Source organism: Terrapene carolina, unplaced genomic scaffold, assembly GCF_002925995.2.
Source record: "Terrapene carolina triunguis isolate 2854851 unplaced genomic scaffold, T_m_triunguis-2.0 Scaffold236, whole genome shotgun sequence".
In the NCBI taxonomy this organism is placed as follows: domain Eukaryota; kingdom Metazoa; phylum Chordata; order Testudines; family Emydidae; genus Terrapene; species Terrapene triunguis.
The window spans coordinates 3263896-3280241 of NW_020664587.1; the positions used below are offsets into that span (position 1 = coordinate 3263896).

General features: G+C 45.0%; 1 protein-coding gene across 1 annotated transcript in view; it reads right to left on the bottom strand.

Moving 5' to 3' along the window:
* Positions 1 to 2157: 2157 nt before the first annotated feature.
* Positions 2158 to 16346, bottom strand: part of HIVEP3 (human immunodeficiency virus type I enhancer binding protein 3) — a 94168-nt gene continuing 79979 nt past the window's right edge. The window contains exons 5-6 of the mRNA XM_024199798.2: positions 12514 to 13577; positions 2158 to 7038 (exon numbers count right to left, since the gene is read on the bottom strand). Of these exons, the coding sequence (XP_024055566.1) occupies positions 6142 to 7038; positions 12514 to 13577 (1961 nt within the window). The 3' untranslated portion in view covers positions 2158 to 6141. The remainder of the gene's footprint in view (positions 7039 to 12513; positions 13578 to 16346) is intronic.

Here is a 16346-nt window from a genome sequence, read left to right on the forward strand (position 1 = left end):
TGATTTTATAGGGACAGTCCCGATTTTGGGGTCTTTTTCTTATATAGGCTCCTATTACCCCCCATCCCCTGTCCCGATTTTTCACACTTGCTGTCTGGTCACCCTACATGGCCTGCACATATATGTACATATGAAGTCAGTAGGACCAGGCATTGGGTTCTAGTAGATGCAGCCCCCTGCTTAAATTACCCCTAGTGGGAACAGACTTCACCTGAGGGCTGTGCACAGACAAGTTACAGGCTTTTTTTTTTGAAGAAGGAAATATTGGGTGGGTGGGTGGGTGAGAAACTTGTGGCTGATTAATGGGTTCCGAACAACGTGTATGTTTTTGGAAGGGAGAAATAATGTACTTAAGTTAAAAAAAAATCTGTTCTATTTCCAAAGGCCCCTAGAGCATTGGATGGACATATTTGAAAAATCAAAGCCAATAAATATTCATGCAGAGTTCATCCTGTTCAGACTACTGCTGCCACTGAAATAGGGTGGAATCCTGGCTCCATTGAATTTGCCATTAACTTCAATAGGGATTTCACCCTAGCATTTAACACACTGCAGCATGTTCACTTTGCTGCAGCATTTCCTACATTTTGAGTGGGAAATACTGAAAAAGACGACTGTGAAGTTGCTCTACTGCAGTGTGCTAGCTGCTGTGGGGTGTTTCAATGGCAATCTCTTTGTCCTGTGTGTATGTCTATGCAAGGCCCTTTATCCAGAATTTGGCTCAGTGATTCTGGAGCCCAAGTCTATGAATGTATAAAATAAGAGTAAAAAATTAAGAACTGCCAGTCACATAAGTAGTGATATGTTGGGACTTTAAAATTTATTCCAACATGCTATTTTTTTAAAAATATGCTCAGACTGAGCAGACAGTCTTGAGCTGTAGTAAAGGCAATATTATACTTGTAAAAACTTCTCATTCACAGTACAGATGTCATTTACAATAAGGGTCACAAACATCAAATACTGAGTATTTTTTTCCTTTTTTTTTTTTTCTTGTTTTTTTACATCAGACTCTGTGCTTTTTACCTGCATTTTTTTTTCCTTTTTTTTTTTTTTGCACTGATATAACCATACAGACATTGCAAGATGCAAATGTAGAAACTGGAGTTAAAATAAAATTACAGGCAAAACTACCAAATTACATTGTACACTGTACATATATTTACAGTACCTTTTTTGGAATGTATTGCCATTTTTAAGAACATATAGAAACTTTCTACAGACTATTCCACTTACAGAATACATACATCTTTTAGAAAAAAAGGCAAATATGTATCTTACATGAGACCATGTATATTAAATTTGCGTACACATTATTATTATTTTTTACATTACATTTACTAAAGTGATCTTAAGTGCCATCATAGTTCAGTAATGAAAACAAATTGGTTTTATGCCATCAGGACTGATTTGTGTGTGTGTGAATAATTTACAATGTTTTTATTTGTAAATACTGTGCGATAGATGGAATTCTTTTAAAAAAAGAAGACCCGCATGATGAAACCAAGTCAGGAAACGAGAAAGACTGGTGTAAGAACAAGTAAAAGGGCTAGATCAAATTGTACACACACCTTGAGTAAAAATAGTTATAATTACACAGTTTTGTGTGTCAATGTATTTTGTTTAGATGCTGTTTTTGAGGATTTAAAAGAAAAACAAATTAGAAGGGACAAAAGGAATTTAATTAAAACAGGGTTTTTTTGCGGCTTTTCAAGAAGGGGTCGAGGGAAATTAAATACAAAAATATGATTAAATTATAGAGTCTCGATGCCTAAAATTTGGCTCCTTTGGGAGGTCATTCAAAGGCAAGTAGGGCTCTGAGATGCTGAAATACCTTTGAGGCTCTGGGTCAAACTCTCATTGAATTAAATGGGAGTTAGGCCCCAAAATACCTTTGAGGATCAGGGCCTTTACTCCCATTAACTTTTACTGGGCGTTACGAGGCCGAACTGCTATTTGGGTCTGTGACAATCTTCCCCTACACCCAGATTTGGCACCGCAGTAAAGGTGGTCTGATTACTAGAGCTGCTGAGTACCTGCAACTCCTGTCGATTTCAGCAGGATTTGTGAGCACTTAGCATCGCTGAATAGCAGATCCCTTTTGTCTAGGTGTCTAACTATGGCTTTAGGAGCCTAACTTCAGAGACCTATGTCTGAAAACGTTGCCCTGTAAGAACAGGTGATGAACACACATCCCCCAGTTGTAAGCAATAAAGCCACAGCTACTGCATCACTAGGTTTAAGAGTTTCCTGTTGTATTTCTTGGGTATCTAGCAATAAACTGACCATTTATAAATAATTTGGGCTGACAATGATCTGCTGCGAGGTTGCAGGATGTGTCTGGGAGCAGACACCGATAGGGCTCAATCCTGAAAGATGTTGAGCACTCCAGCCCTGATCCAGGAAAGAAGTTCAATATGTGCTTTACCTTTAAGTACATTGAAGTAAATGTGACTATTTGCATGCTTAATGTTAAGCACATGCTTAAGTGCTTTGCTTTATTGGACCAAGGCAGAGTGCTCAACACATTGCATGACTGAGTCCATTGAGAGCAGGGAGAGTCAAATTATTTCATAAGATGGGTCTTTCACTGACAGATTCTCTCATGGACACAGCCAGACCCATTTGCCATTGAGTAGCACCCCAAGCAATGGCTTCCATGGAAAGGGAACATTAGGGGAACATTCAGCAGCTAGATAAAAGGATAACTGGAGCCACGTGAAAAGCCAGCTCTCTGTGGGTCAACATCCAGTACTCCACAGATCACTGGTGCTTCCTGGACCACAGCCAGGAACCTCGGGCATAGATGAAATTCAGGGACTTTAAAAAAAATACTTTTCCACCTGTTTTTTAATTTGTTATTTGTATTATTCATCTCGTTTGTAGCATGGGATACAAAGTGCTTGTGCACATATTAACTGATTCCTCCCCTCCAAAGGTAAATCAGGATTGATGCTCCTCTATTTACTGATGGAGGAATAGACACAAAGCCATAGTAAGAGTTCAAGCCTGCAAACACTTCCCAGCGAGCACAGCACTTACTCCTGGGAGTGCACAAGGTGGAGAGTACGATGCTCGGTAATTGGGACCTGATGTAAACAGGTGCAACTCCACTTAAATCAATGGTGTTGCACCTGTTTACACCTTCTCAGAATATGATCCAGAGGAGTTGAGTGTTTTGCTCAAGGTCACCCTATGATTTACTGGCAGAGCTGGGTTCAGAGTTTGGGTATTTCTGTCCTCTAAACCTGTGCTCAAACCAAGAGACCATCATGCTTTGGTGGGGGGCACTGTTTCCCTTGGAGTTTTGGAGCCAAACTAACATGAGCATTTTGCTCACACATATCGATGTTGTTTTTCTTTTTCTGATCCTAGGTGGCTAATTCTGACCTGCCATAGGCACCTGCTGCACCCAGTAGAGGGAGCATGAGGCAGAATTCCACCCCAATCCTAGCTTCTCCCCGAAAACTACAGGAGATGTGCCACACTGGGAATCCAGGGCAGGCCTGCGGTCTGGGAATTTCTGCCTGTACTCCCCTAGAATTTACAATGGTGCCTGTGTTCACAGATGTACATACATGCATAGAGAGTACAGATTACTCCTGCACACGACCAAAAGAAGAAAAACAACAAAAGCAACAAGCTAAGATATTGAGGGAATTGTGTTTTTCCCTCAGAAGTGACAGAAAAAAAAAAAACAAGCTCTTTCCAATGTGCTGACAGGTCAAGGGTTAAAATATGGTTAAAAAATAAAGCCAAGCAAATTTGATCTAGCCCAAAGTGAACGTCTCATGCACTCAATGTAACTAGATGCTGTGTACAACCACTGCATTATTTCTCTTTATGTACAATTTCAATTATAAAAAAAACAATTCAATACATAAAGCTACCTTGAAATAATGTTAAGAATGTGACAAGGGGAAAGAAAGGAGAGAAGCAGCCATAGCCAGGAAACTCAAAGCTGTATCATTGTGGAGGGAAGGGATGGGTTCAAATGATGCTCATGCACGGGCCCTGATGCCACAGTCCATCCCTGCTCATCACAGCATTTAAACATGTGCTTAATTCCCACTAAGATGAATGGGACGTAACCATGTTTTCCTGAACAGAGATGGTTTGCTGAGTCGGGCCACGGGCCACAATCCTGCAGTGAGATGTGCTTGGGTCTGACTGGAGGATTGGGGGTCAGAGTTATGCAGTGGGGCGGTCGGGGAAAAGGAAAATGAGGTAAAAGTGCTAGTCAGGAATGGAGGGGTCCAGTGAACACTGGTTTAGTTGGTGTCACAATCTTAATGTTATGTCCATGGGATCTTCTTTTGAACTTAATTCCCTTTACACCAAAAGAAAAAATATCACAGAAGTTTATTAAAAACACCTCATATTATTCACCCGTCAGTCGGGAGCAGATTATAGCTCATCAAGTCTGGCAAGGTAATATGTCCTCATTCAGGATTATATTTGATTTATTATTATTTTAAAAAGTGTATTATGTACCCGATAAACTGGACCAGCTCCGAAAGAAGAAAGAACTGGCCCATTGGTTAAATATTTCTATCTTTTTGTTTGTTTGTTTTCTTTAAAAAAAAGTGTTTGTACAGATTCCATTGACTGGAAAGCCCTCTGAAGCAGTAAAGAGCCTGCTGTCTATTAGGGGAAATATGCATTGAACGTTTGTATTTTAAAAAGTGTGTTAACACAACAGAGCAGAATGGCTCCATCACGTCTCTCCGTATTTGGTATCACATCTATTGGCAGTAGAGGCCATCGCTCTGCTAGAGATGGTCATATTTAAAAATATGCTATGAAAAAAGTCACTATGCATGCATAACAGGCCAATTTTCATACATTATCCACTCAGTCATCCGAACCTCTGTCTATGAAATACCAAAAAGGCCCCTCCACACAATGTAGGCTAGGTGTCTGCAACACTTCATTTAAATAAGTAAATAAAATAAAATACGCCCTGGAGCCAGCTGTGGGTTACAAAGCCATAGGTGTGCAAATAAAAGAGCACATGAGCTATTTATTGCATCCCTATAACTTTTTCCTTAAAAAGGGCTCATTGGAATTATTTGGGAAGGCAGGGGCTGTAGAAATATAAATAAAAGTATGGCCAGAAATTGTTTGCAAGGCTGAGATTTTATTTTCATTTTGAACCCAGGAGAGAATGGTGACAGAGGGCTTCTATACCCCAGAAAACGGGGCTTCAGGGTGACACGGGCATGACTCTCACTCCTGCAGTGCAAGCGGCACCACTACCAGACTGAGCCCCAGAAGAGCAGCCAGCCCCGGAATGTCACTATTAAAGCAAGCCTACGAATGGCCCTTTTAAAAACCATTCAACGCCATTCCCAGAACTGGTTCTACATTCGATACATCCTTGTTTTCTTGCAGTTAAATCTTCGAAGAACCCTTTTGTCGCTTTTTTAAAAAGTGCTTTTATGGGTCCTGCAGAAGGGAGGTGCGTTTGAGATTTTTTCTTCTTTTTGGAGTGACCTTTGCATTCATTGCTAATGGGCCTCCCATTCTAAAATAAGTGCTAGTTTCATTTACAATTCAGGGTAAACACATTTTCAAATGTAAAGCAGTCGCAACTGTTTAAAGCACAAAGATAGGCAACCAGAGTGATGCAAGAAAAAAAAAAGCACTTTGCCAAGAATTAAATAAAGCAGGTAATAAATATGAATCATAAACATCTGTACACAGGAGAAAGGGTTTGTTTTTTTAATCATTTAATCAATATTAAAAAAGATTTTTTGTTTTTGTTTTCAGTGCATCTTCTTCCCGCTTAAAATGCTTAACTTTTTCCTTTCTGCATCTCTCGAGGATATATGAACACACACCTAAATGGCAAAAAAGACAAGGTCTAACAAACCCCTTTCCAAAAAACTCTAAAAAAATATTCACAGCCTCAAACATTTTTGTACATTTCAAGCAACAAAAGGTATAGAAAAAGGCACAAGTAACTGCATACATGTGGAGATAATACCAGACTGGGACAAAGAAAACCAAGAATCTTCCATGGGTTTGGTCATACACTAGGAGTGCTTCTTATAGCGATGATTATACTAAAGGAAATAGTGTTGAAAATGTCTGTTGATTTACATAGGAAGCCTAGAGGTGGAAGAGATGAATGGAGGCTTAAGTACTTCCTGTATTCTCATCCACCTGCCTTTGAGTTTGACTGAACCGTGTGCGTTCTAAGTGTGGGCTGCTCTTCCTATGGGTTCCCCCTTGGTGACTTGGCTCTCCCGAGAGGTTCCTTCTCCTAATGGAGAACTGGTGGGAGTGTGAATGGCTCAATGAGGGCTCCGACAAGCAGCCGGTGCTGCTGCTTCTGTCCAACGTCTGTGCGGGGAAATCTGAGATGAAAGTGCAGGATGATTCAAAGTAAGTGCTTGAGCTGCCACATTGCTTCTTGCCCGGTTTTTTCAAGGGTTCTTCCCCGCTTGTTGAAGGCTTTGGAGAGTGCTCATAATTTGTGCTCGGACAGTCGGTGGGAGCTGAGCAGCCTTCTTGCTCTGAGGGGCTGGGCTCAGCGTACTTTTTTACCCTGTATTCCTCCTGTTCTGTCTTTTGCTGATGCTCACTAGTCCTCATTTTCTCTTCTAAGTAGCCGCTGCCTTTAAGCTGTGGGGACAGTGTGTATTTAGAAACCTTCGCAGCTGGGGATACGGATGAAGATTCTTGTGGGACCTGTGGTTCCTTGCCCCTTTCCTCAGCCTGGCTGAATTCTGTAAAGCTGCTGCTGCCATTGCCACCAGGTGAAAAATATCCTGCTTGCAGTGACACAACTGAATTGGGCATCAAACTGGGATGGGTACTTGGCCTGGCCTGGACCATCTGGATGCCCCCAATTGGAATCATAGGATATGGAGTCCTTGTTAGCTGCTGTGAATGCAACGGAAGATGGCTGAAGACATTCTCTTCCCCTCGGCTCGGAGCATGGACATGTAGTTCATGGGATGCTTGCAAGGGTCTGGAGCAGATAGGCTGTGTGATGCCAGGTGAACATGCTGGACTTCGAGGTTCTATCTTCTGCATTTGAGAGAGAAAAAGAGCTGAGTCAGTGAGGGTTATAGCTTCTAAGATCAGCAGTCTACAGTACGAGCAACAACTGACTGGCTTTATCACCGTTCTGTTGGAACGTAAAGGGAATAGAGATGGGCCTGAGCCATGAAATTTGGTTCTGGACTCAACCATTCACAAAGGCTGGTGGGGTACAGATCTAGGGTTTTGATTCAGGCCCATCTCTATGTCAGAACCTTTCCCAAAGCTCCCCCATGAGTTTGAAACAGATCAAAAACATCACAAGAATCATAGACTATCAGGGTTGGAAGGGACCTCAGGAGGTCATCTAGTCCAAACCCCTGCTCAAAGCAGGACCAATTTCCAACTAAATCAGCCCAGCCAGGACTTTGTCAAGCCGGGCCTTAAAAACCTCCAAGGAAGGAGATTCCAGCACCTCCCTAGGTAACGCATTCCAGTGCTTCACCACCCTCCTAGTGAAATAGTGTTTCCTAATATCCAACCTAGACCTCCCACACTGCAACTTGAGACCATTGCTCCTTGTTCTGTCATCTGCCACCACTGAGAACAGCCGAGCTCCATCCTCTTTGGAATCCCCCTTCAGGTAGTTGAAAGCAGCTATCAAATCCCCTCTCATTCTTCTCTTCTGGAGACTAAATAATCCCAGTTCCCTCAGCCTCTCCTCATAAGTCATGTGCTCCAGACCCCTAATCATTTTTGTTGCCCTCTGCTGGACTCTTTCCAATTTTTCCACATCCTTCTTGTAGTGTGGGGCCCAAAACTGGACACAGTACTCCAGATGAGGCCTCACCAATGTCGAATAAAGGGGAACGATCACGTTCCTCGATCTGCTGGCAATGCCCCTACTTATACAGACCAAAATGCCGTTAGCCTTCTTGGCAACAAGAGCACTCTGTTGACTCATATCCAGCTTCTCGTCCACTGTGATCCCTAGGTCCTTTTCTGCAGAACTGCTACCTAGCCATTCGGTCCCTAGTCTGTAGCAGTGCATAGGATTCTTCCGTCCTAAGTGCAGGACTCTGCACTTGTCCTTGTTGAACCTCATCAGGTTTTTTTTGGCCCAATCCTCTAATTTGTCTAGGTCCCTCTGTATCCGATCCCTACCCTCCAGTGTATCTACCACGCCTCCCAGTTTAGTGTCATCTGCAAACTTGCTGAGAGTGCAGTCCACACCATCCTCCAGATCATTAATAAAGATATTAAACAAAACCGGCCTCAGGACTGACCCTTGGGGCACTCCACTTGATACTGGCTGCCAACTAGATATGAAGCCATTGATCACTACCCGTTGAGCCTGACGATCTAGCCAGCTTTCTATCCACCTTACAGTCTATTCATCCAGCCCATACTTCTTTAACTTGGCGGCAAGAATACTGTGGGAGACCGTATCAAAAGCTTTGCTAAAGTCAAGGAATAACACATCCACTGCTTTCCCCTCATCCACAGAGCCAGTTATCTCATCATAGAAGGCAATTAGGTTAGTCAGGCACGACTTCCCCTTGGTGAATCCATGCTGACTGTTCCTGATCACTTTCCTCTCCTCTAAGTGTTTCATAATTGATTCCTTGAGGACCTGCTTCATGATTTTTCCTATATTCTAGTTCTTCAGCTTTTGCCTGGCACTGTGAAGAGCAGTAGAGTGACATTTTTTTAAAAAGAAACCTTAAACCCTAACAATTTCTAAGTACAAAGCAGTGTTTTGGACTGAGTTTGAGTTCTGAGTGATGGACAGGGTCAGGTCTTGTTTTATAGGAACTAATTTGCATGTCCCTAATAATCAATGGTTAAAGACCCTATCATGTTATTTTTTGCCTGCTCATCACTCCATCTCTAGGTTTCACATAGTTTTCTGACCTATGTCATGTCCAGAAATGGGCTACACACAAATGGATTACCAAGGGGATTATTACAGCTAACCACACAGGGCCTCCAAGAGGAAGTGGTGGAATGCTCAACAGATGAGCCTTAAAATTGGGCTGAACGCAGAATTTGAGAATTTACTGCAGGGCACACGCTCCCAGTTATGGTCTGTAGAGAACCAGCTGCTCTCATGATGCTGGTTCTCTGAGAAGAGATTGGAGGCAAAAGGGAAAGTGATAGCAAAAGCAGTCAGTGTAAATAGACAAAATATTTACCATACTGCAGGCAGTTAAACCCCAAACACTTGCCTGAGATCCCTTCTCCAATGTAAGCTATTGCCAGAGTTGCACGGGTCATTTGGGGCCTGTTTACACAACACAGGAAAAACAGAGACGGGCTCTGGCTGGGACTCTTGAAGGGTCCTAGAGCCCGGGCTCCAGGCCGAGCCAGAATGTCTACACAGCAGTGAAACAGCCCCGCAGCCCAAGCCCCATGAGCATGAGTCAGCTGGCATCGACCAGCCAAGAGTTTTTCTTTGCTTGTAGACAGGGCCGGCTCCAGGCACCAGCTTAACAAGCAGGTGTTGGGGCGGCCAAGGGAGAGGGGCGACACCTGCGGCAATTCGGGGGCGGCAGGTCCCTCACTCCCTCTAGGAGCGAAGGACCTGCCTCTGAACTGCCGCCGCCGATCGCAATCATGATCGCGGCTTTTTTTTTTTTTTTTTTTTTTGCATGGGGCGGCAGAAATGCTGGAGCCGGCCCTGTGTGTAGACGTACCTTAGGAGAACACAAAGAGAAGGAGGAGGTGGTCTGTGCAACAGCCAAAGAGGGGAAGTGGTTTTCCACACCACTTATGATTAAATTAAGCCCTATTTGAAGGGTTTAAGTGGTGTGTAGGACCTTGTACCAAGCCTTGCACTGGGGAGAATTTCACCCTGTTTAAATAGGCTGATCTAATCCTGCAGTGGCTAGTCTAAAATGGTTTTTAGATCACTTCCTATGATTCTACGAATCCTTCCTTCCTTCCTTCCTAAAGACTAGAGCACTCACTGAACCTTCACTTCCCATTATTTCTAAGTGTCAGTCACACCAGGGATCTCAGACTATAGGTGACCTGAGAGGGGCAGCTCACTACTGAGGTCACCGACCACCAGGGGGATGATGTTTTCCTAACAAAGGCACGTTGAAATCAGGCCATGCTATACTGTGCTTTATATTGTGACCCTACAGGCTGGGTCAATGTATCTCACTGATTGCTTCCCTATTTAATAGCTCTGCCTGGTCGAACTGTCTTTCTGCAGCACTCTGCTGCTGCATACTCCAAGGCATGACCGTCCAAAAATCCAGATGGTGCAGGAAAGAGCACATAGTGCTAGCTGTAGGCAATGGAGAAATGCTCTGCTCTGTGGCTTTGTGCAGCATCTGTTCCCTCAGATCTATGGATGCTCCTGCCCTACAGCCTCCACTCTCACTTGCTTATCCCTAAAAATAAACATACCAAAGCAAGAGTATGGATATCAGACACCGGCAGACGACAATTCCAAACCAGTTGCTTTAGTATCTTGGCCCAGTCTGTGCGGCAAAAGGACTTAAGTGGAAGGGCCTTTTGCTTCGTGTTTCTTTACATCCACTCCTCATATCTGAAGTCCTACATATGGGGAAACTCTTTGGATTTCAGAGAAGGTTGAATGACATTAGGCAGCAATTCCAGCCTCTGCCTGCCCAGCAAACAGCAGGGAACTCGTAATGGAAGCCTTTCAGGGCAGGGACCACGGCTTGGTATATGGTTGTTCAGAACCTAACACAATGGACACTGATTGTTTCCAGGGCCTCTAGGTTGGACTCTAATAAAAAATATTGTAATCATAACCCTGGGAGAAATGACACAATAGAGCTCCCTGGTTACTCTCTCTCCAGGACTCCAGATCAAACGCCATTCCTTTATAAGTCAAGAATCTGTTTTTCTAATTGATGTCCCTGCAAACACCACTTTGGGTTGGAAAATCCAGCTCTGATCTTTCTGCCTCCTGCATCATCATCAGGAATAAAGATTCTGCCGTGAAAACTCAGCTGACAATCTCAGTGATGACAGGTAAAGCAGAATAGGCTCCCGCTCAATCTCTCATAGCTGCTCTGGTGCTGTAAGTCCAGCGGGAGTGAAAACTTCTGTGTCAGTAAAGCGAGCAGAGGAGACTGGGGGCTGCCCAAAGAGCAGACAAATGGACTAAGAAGGGGTCACTTTTCTGATTATAACCACTCTTCAACGGGACTGGATTATTTACCTCCTTGTTTGCCCAAAGCATCATGAATGACATAGTCAGTTATGTCATTACAGTCTGGGAATCAGGTTTGTCAATTTGCTTAGGCTCTCTGCTGGCTGGAGAGCTACCTCTGCTGTCCTGGATTCTAAGATTTCCAAGGGTGAGACAGGGAGGTTTAGAATCCAGTGTCCCATTCGGGGTCTGTGTGTATAAGTTATATAATAATTGTATGTCTGCTTTCTGCAGCATGAGGATCCATCACAGGAGATTATTTCACAGGGGACTGAAATAGCTGTAAGGTAGGTGAAAATCAGGGCCTAACCCAGTGTTTGAAGTTATAAAGGAAAAGAATAAAACAAACAAACCCCGAGGGAAATCAGTGCCACATCCCTGATAGGGAAAAACCACCGACAAGGAAAAACACGCACTGGGCTATATGGTTTCTATGAGGAATCCCAGGAGAGTTACTATGGCAGAAGTTCTGTAAGGGCTCTCTATCCCCAGAACACTCTCCTCAGGCTCACATCAGTTTCACAGCAACGTAGCTGCACTGATTGACTTCAGTGGGGTTATGCCTGATTTACACCAGTATAACTTAGGTCTTGTTCACACAAGGGCTTTTTTTGGGGGGGAGGGATAGCTCAGTGGTTTTGAGCATTAGCCTGCTAAACCCAGAGTTGTGAGTTCAATCCTTAAGGGGACCATTTAGGGATCTGGAGCAAAAATTGGGGATTGGTCCTGCTTTGAACAGGGGATTGGACTAGATGACCTCCTGAGGTCCCTTCCAACCCTGATATTCTATGCATTCACATCATACAGTTTCAAACTAGGACATTTTTAGTCTGAGCCAGCAGGGTCTACATGGCCTGTTAGTGTGCAACACACTACTGCACACTACAATTTACCCCTCTGCAGTTCAGACTAACACACCACGTAGACAAGCCCTTAGAGGAGATCCAGGCACTTACAGACTTTCTGTGGAGAGATGGCAGTTGCAGTGGAGGTGGGAGATTTCTCTACAAACCGCATGACCTAATTAATCTATATGTATGGGAGAAACACACTAACATCCTTTACATGTAGGATGTGATGTGTCCAGCAGAGGAAGAATTAATTGTTTTTTTGACCCAATGGGGAAAATACCTAGTTGGTCTGAGAAATCGAGTGAGATGAAAAGCCCAAATAAATGTTTCTCAACAGTTAACGTAACGGAGCTGGCTGGAAGTCTAGATGGGATTAGTAACAGCGACAAGACCTTTCACCTTTACTTTTCATGAAAGAAAATCAAAGGATTTACAAAGATGAATAGAAAATATGAACACAGAAGAAGAATTGGAGCTTACCAACTTGGACTCATATAGCTCTGCACTTTTGCCAAGGAACCTGTGAGGTAGAGGCATTGAAGCTAATATTCCATGCTGGACTTTTAATGAGCTTTGAACTTGGTCATCTGCAGCTGATTTGCTACTACAAGGCAAGTCCTCTTTCCCTGGGGATGGATATCTAGAAAGTGACTCTGAACAGACTGGAGGCAACATTTTCTTCAGTGATAAATATCTGACTGACAACATCTCTTTGCTGGGAGACAAATGCCTCACAGGGGAGACCCCCCGCTCTGGTGGGAGGTACGTTCTTGGGGATAACTCTCTTCTTGGGGAAGGGTGCCTTCCGGGTGACAGCTCAAGCCTTGGTGACACACATCTCAGCGGAGATGCCTCCCTTCTTGGCGACATGCGCTGACACGGTGACATCCCTCTTCCTGGAGACAGGCACCGTAGCGAAGACATTTCTCCAGTTGGCGAGAAACGTTTAGGTGAAGTTTCATTTTTGGTTAACAAGTGCTTTCTAGCTAGCATTGGCCTGCTGCCGCCGCCACCACCACCAGAGTCCTTGCCTGGAGACCATTTCTTTCTTGGGGAGGTGTCTTTTGAGGTTGACAGGTCCATAGCTAAGAACATGTGCTGCTTTGTGACAGATTCCCTTTCAGCAGAAGCCAAATGTTCACTGGAGGTCAAAGCTGGCCTATGGAGACTCAAGAAGCTGTGGCAAACAGCAACTTCACTACTGTCTGCTGACCATTGTGTTTCCAGCCCTGAGGAGGTGGTTTGGTGGCCCCTGCCTACTTGCTGGCTGCTGGAGACAATATCTTGTGTTAAAGACAATGCTGCCCCGGTGCATTCCTCTGGAGCAGATGGAGAGCTGCCCGAAGAGTGCATTGGAAGGGAGGTATGTTTCGCTTCTGAAAACTTTAAAGGTGGCTCATCTTGGCTCTCCTCTTCCTCCTCATCTTCATCATCTTCATTGTCATCGTCATCATCAGATTCCTCTAAGTCTGAAAACTGGTGCTCCTCAATAGGCTCGGATCCCTCCCTCCCTTCGGAATCTTGGAATAGGTCTTCACTGGTTCCTGGAAAAAAACAAAATGGGAAAAAATCCATCAAGCATGCAAAATAGACACAAATATATTGAAATAATCAACTTCTGTGTTAAACTCTGAGTGCTCAAAGGAGCTCTGAGTGGACTAGATGAAAAAGGGATATTTTTGCTGTCCAAACCCTTATTATCTTGTGTCTGATGCTTGCAACCTCTTCCTCTCTGACCTTGATGTCTGCAGTCCTCACCCCCCGTCGTTCATTCAAAAGGCTGCTGCTCAAATCACCTTTCTGGCTCATTGCTTGGACCAGCCTCCCATCATTTGCATTCCTCTGCTGGCTGATCCCCACCACCTCAAACACAACCCATTCGCTTTAAGGCCCCTTCACAATTTAGCCCCTCCATAGCTCAGTGACCTATTATTTTGGCATAACACTGACCCCAGCCTCTGCTCGGCCAGCAGCCATCACGTCTGCTGCTCCCTCAAACACCTCCAGGCATTCTCCCGTGCCTCCCATTAGGAATGGGAAAAGCTCGCTGATAAGAGCCACAAAGCCATGACTTTCTCTTCCTTTAAGTCCCTCTTCAAGACTTTTCTCTGCCATGATGCCTACAAAGTTCTAGCAGCTGGCAGTGGCTAGGCAGGTGGAAATCGGACACATCTCTACCAAATGCTGATCTCACTCATCTCCTCACTCCCAGCATTTGCCTGTGGACATAACTAGAGCTGGGTGGATTTTTTGTTTTTAATTCTGTCAACATTTCAAACATCCGAATTGCCCCTTCCCAAACAAACAAAAACCAGGGGAAAAACTGTAAAAAAAAGTCTGTGAATTTTCCCCTCCCCGTTTTTTGCCCAGTTCTAGTCATAACTTAGACGGTGAGCTGTCTGGCGGAGGCCGTTTCTACATCTCTGTCGAATGCCTAGCAGCATAAGGCTCTGGTCCTTAACCTGACACCTAGATGCTGCTGCCAATACCAATAAAATAACTACATGAATAGCACTGAGCCTGTGAGAGGTGCTGGATAAAGCGCACGTTCTAACTGCCATGGGGCTACGGTCACAAAGGAACTTAGACACCTAGAAAATCACCAGGATTCACAAAGCCTGAGTTAGGTGCTGAGGCTTCCTATACAAGGAAGGGAGGCAGATAGGTGCCTAAGACTAGGATCCACCAAAGCCAGCATGCTAGGCAGGGAGCCACCTAAGGGGGGAGGGATGGCTCAGTGGTTAGAGCATTGGCCTGCTAAACCCAGGGTTGTGAGTTCAATCCTTGAGGGGGCCACTTAGGGGACTTGGGTAAAAATCTGTCTGGGGATTGGTCCTGCTTTGAGTAGGGGGTTGGACTAGATGACCTCCTGAGGTCCCTTCCAACCCTGATATTCTATGATTCTAAGCTAGCCAATGAGAGGGGAGTTTGGCATCTAACTCTGGGCTGGAGGGAGGTGCATCCCTCTGCTCGGGATTCTCAACTGTAAGCCCTTGCCCCGAGTCAGGCACCTCAGGAATTTCTTGCAAGACTCTGGGGGGAAGAGGGGTAACACCTTCCTCATAACTTCCAGCCCAGTTGTTAGGGGGAGAAGGAACTGAGCAGGAATATTCACATGTGTGTCAGCCTCACTATCTTCTATTGAAGCGCAGGGCCGGCTCCAGCTTTTCTGCCACCCCAAGCGGCAAAAAAAAAAAAAAAAAAAAACGGTGGCACTTTGGCAGCGGGTCCTCTCTCTCTTCCTCTTTGGCGGCAGTTCGGCGGCAGCGCAAAGAGGAAGAGAGGGAATGAGGGACCCGCTGCCGAATTTCCGCCGAAGACCCGGACGTGCCACCCCGATACCGGATGGAGTGCCACCCCTTTGAATTGGCCGCCCCAAGCACCTGCTTGCTAAGCTGGTGCCTGGAGCCGGCCCTGTTGAAGCGGTTCCACTTTGAATACACAGAGAGTTATCTAAGCACTGGCTCCAGGTGAGAGTTCTACCCAGCAGGCTACAGAGTCATTCTCATGCCTGCTTTTGCTTTCTCTGATCCACACCAGCATATCCCACAGTCCAGTGGCTATGAGAGAGATGGCAGAACCCTCTTCAAATTCCTTTTCCTCATCGGGCAGAGGGGAGACTTGAACCAGGGGTCTCCCACATCCCAGCTGAGTACTCTAACCACTGGGCCTCTCCTCCCCCCCAAAGCCTGTCCCCCCATTTTGTGTGAAGTTAGGCATGCTCTGTGCATGTCTACCATAGTGGGCCGTGCAGGCAAGTTAGGCGCAGGAGCACCTATCTTCCTCGGGTCCATGCACCACACAGGAGCTTAGTGTCTGGGTGCCCAAAGTGAAGCAGCAATGCACATGTCCAGCGGCAGAGACACAGGCGCCTAGGGAACTTTCGCTGCAAAAACGTAGGCTCCAAGGAAGTTTAGGCACCTCCGGGGCTCGGTGGCAGCTAAGGGGGTCTTGTGAATACCACCGGTACCTAAATCTGGGACTTAGTGTCACTATGCTTCTAAATCCCTGCTGCCCTCTGCTAAGAATGTTTTCATCTCTGGGCCATGGCAGTAAAACACGTTGGCAGGAGACAGGAGCTGTTTTCGAAGAGATCCCTAGGAACAGCCACTGGATGTCACTATTGCTCAACCCAAATACAACCCATGCAGGACTTTCCTAGGACAAGCTCTAGGCTATGTGAATATTAACATTCTCAGTTTCTCAGGCTCTTTGTGTGCCAGGCTACGTGAAGAAAATCAGTGTCTCTTTGCTAGTCCATGTTTGCTGACTATCTTCAGTAGGTCTCTCTGTGGTTAGTTCCCAGACACCTG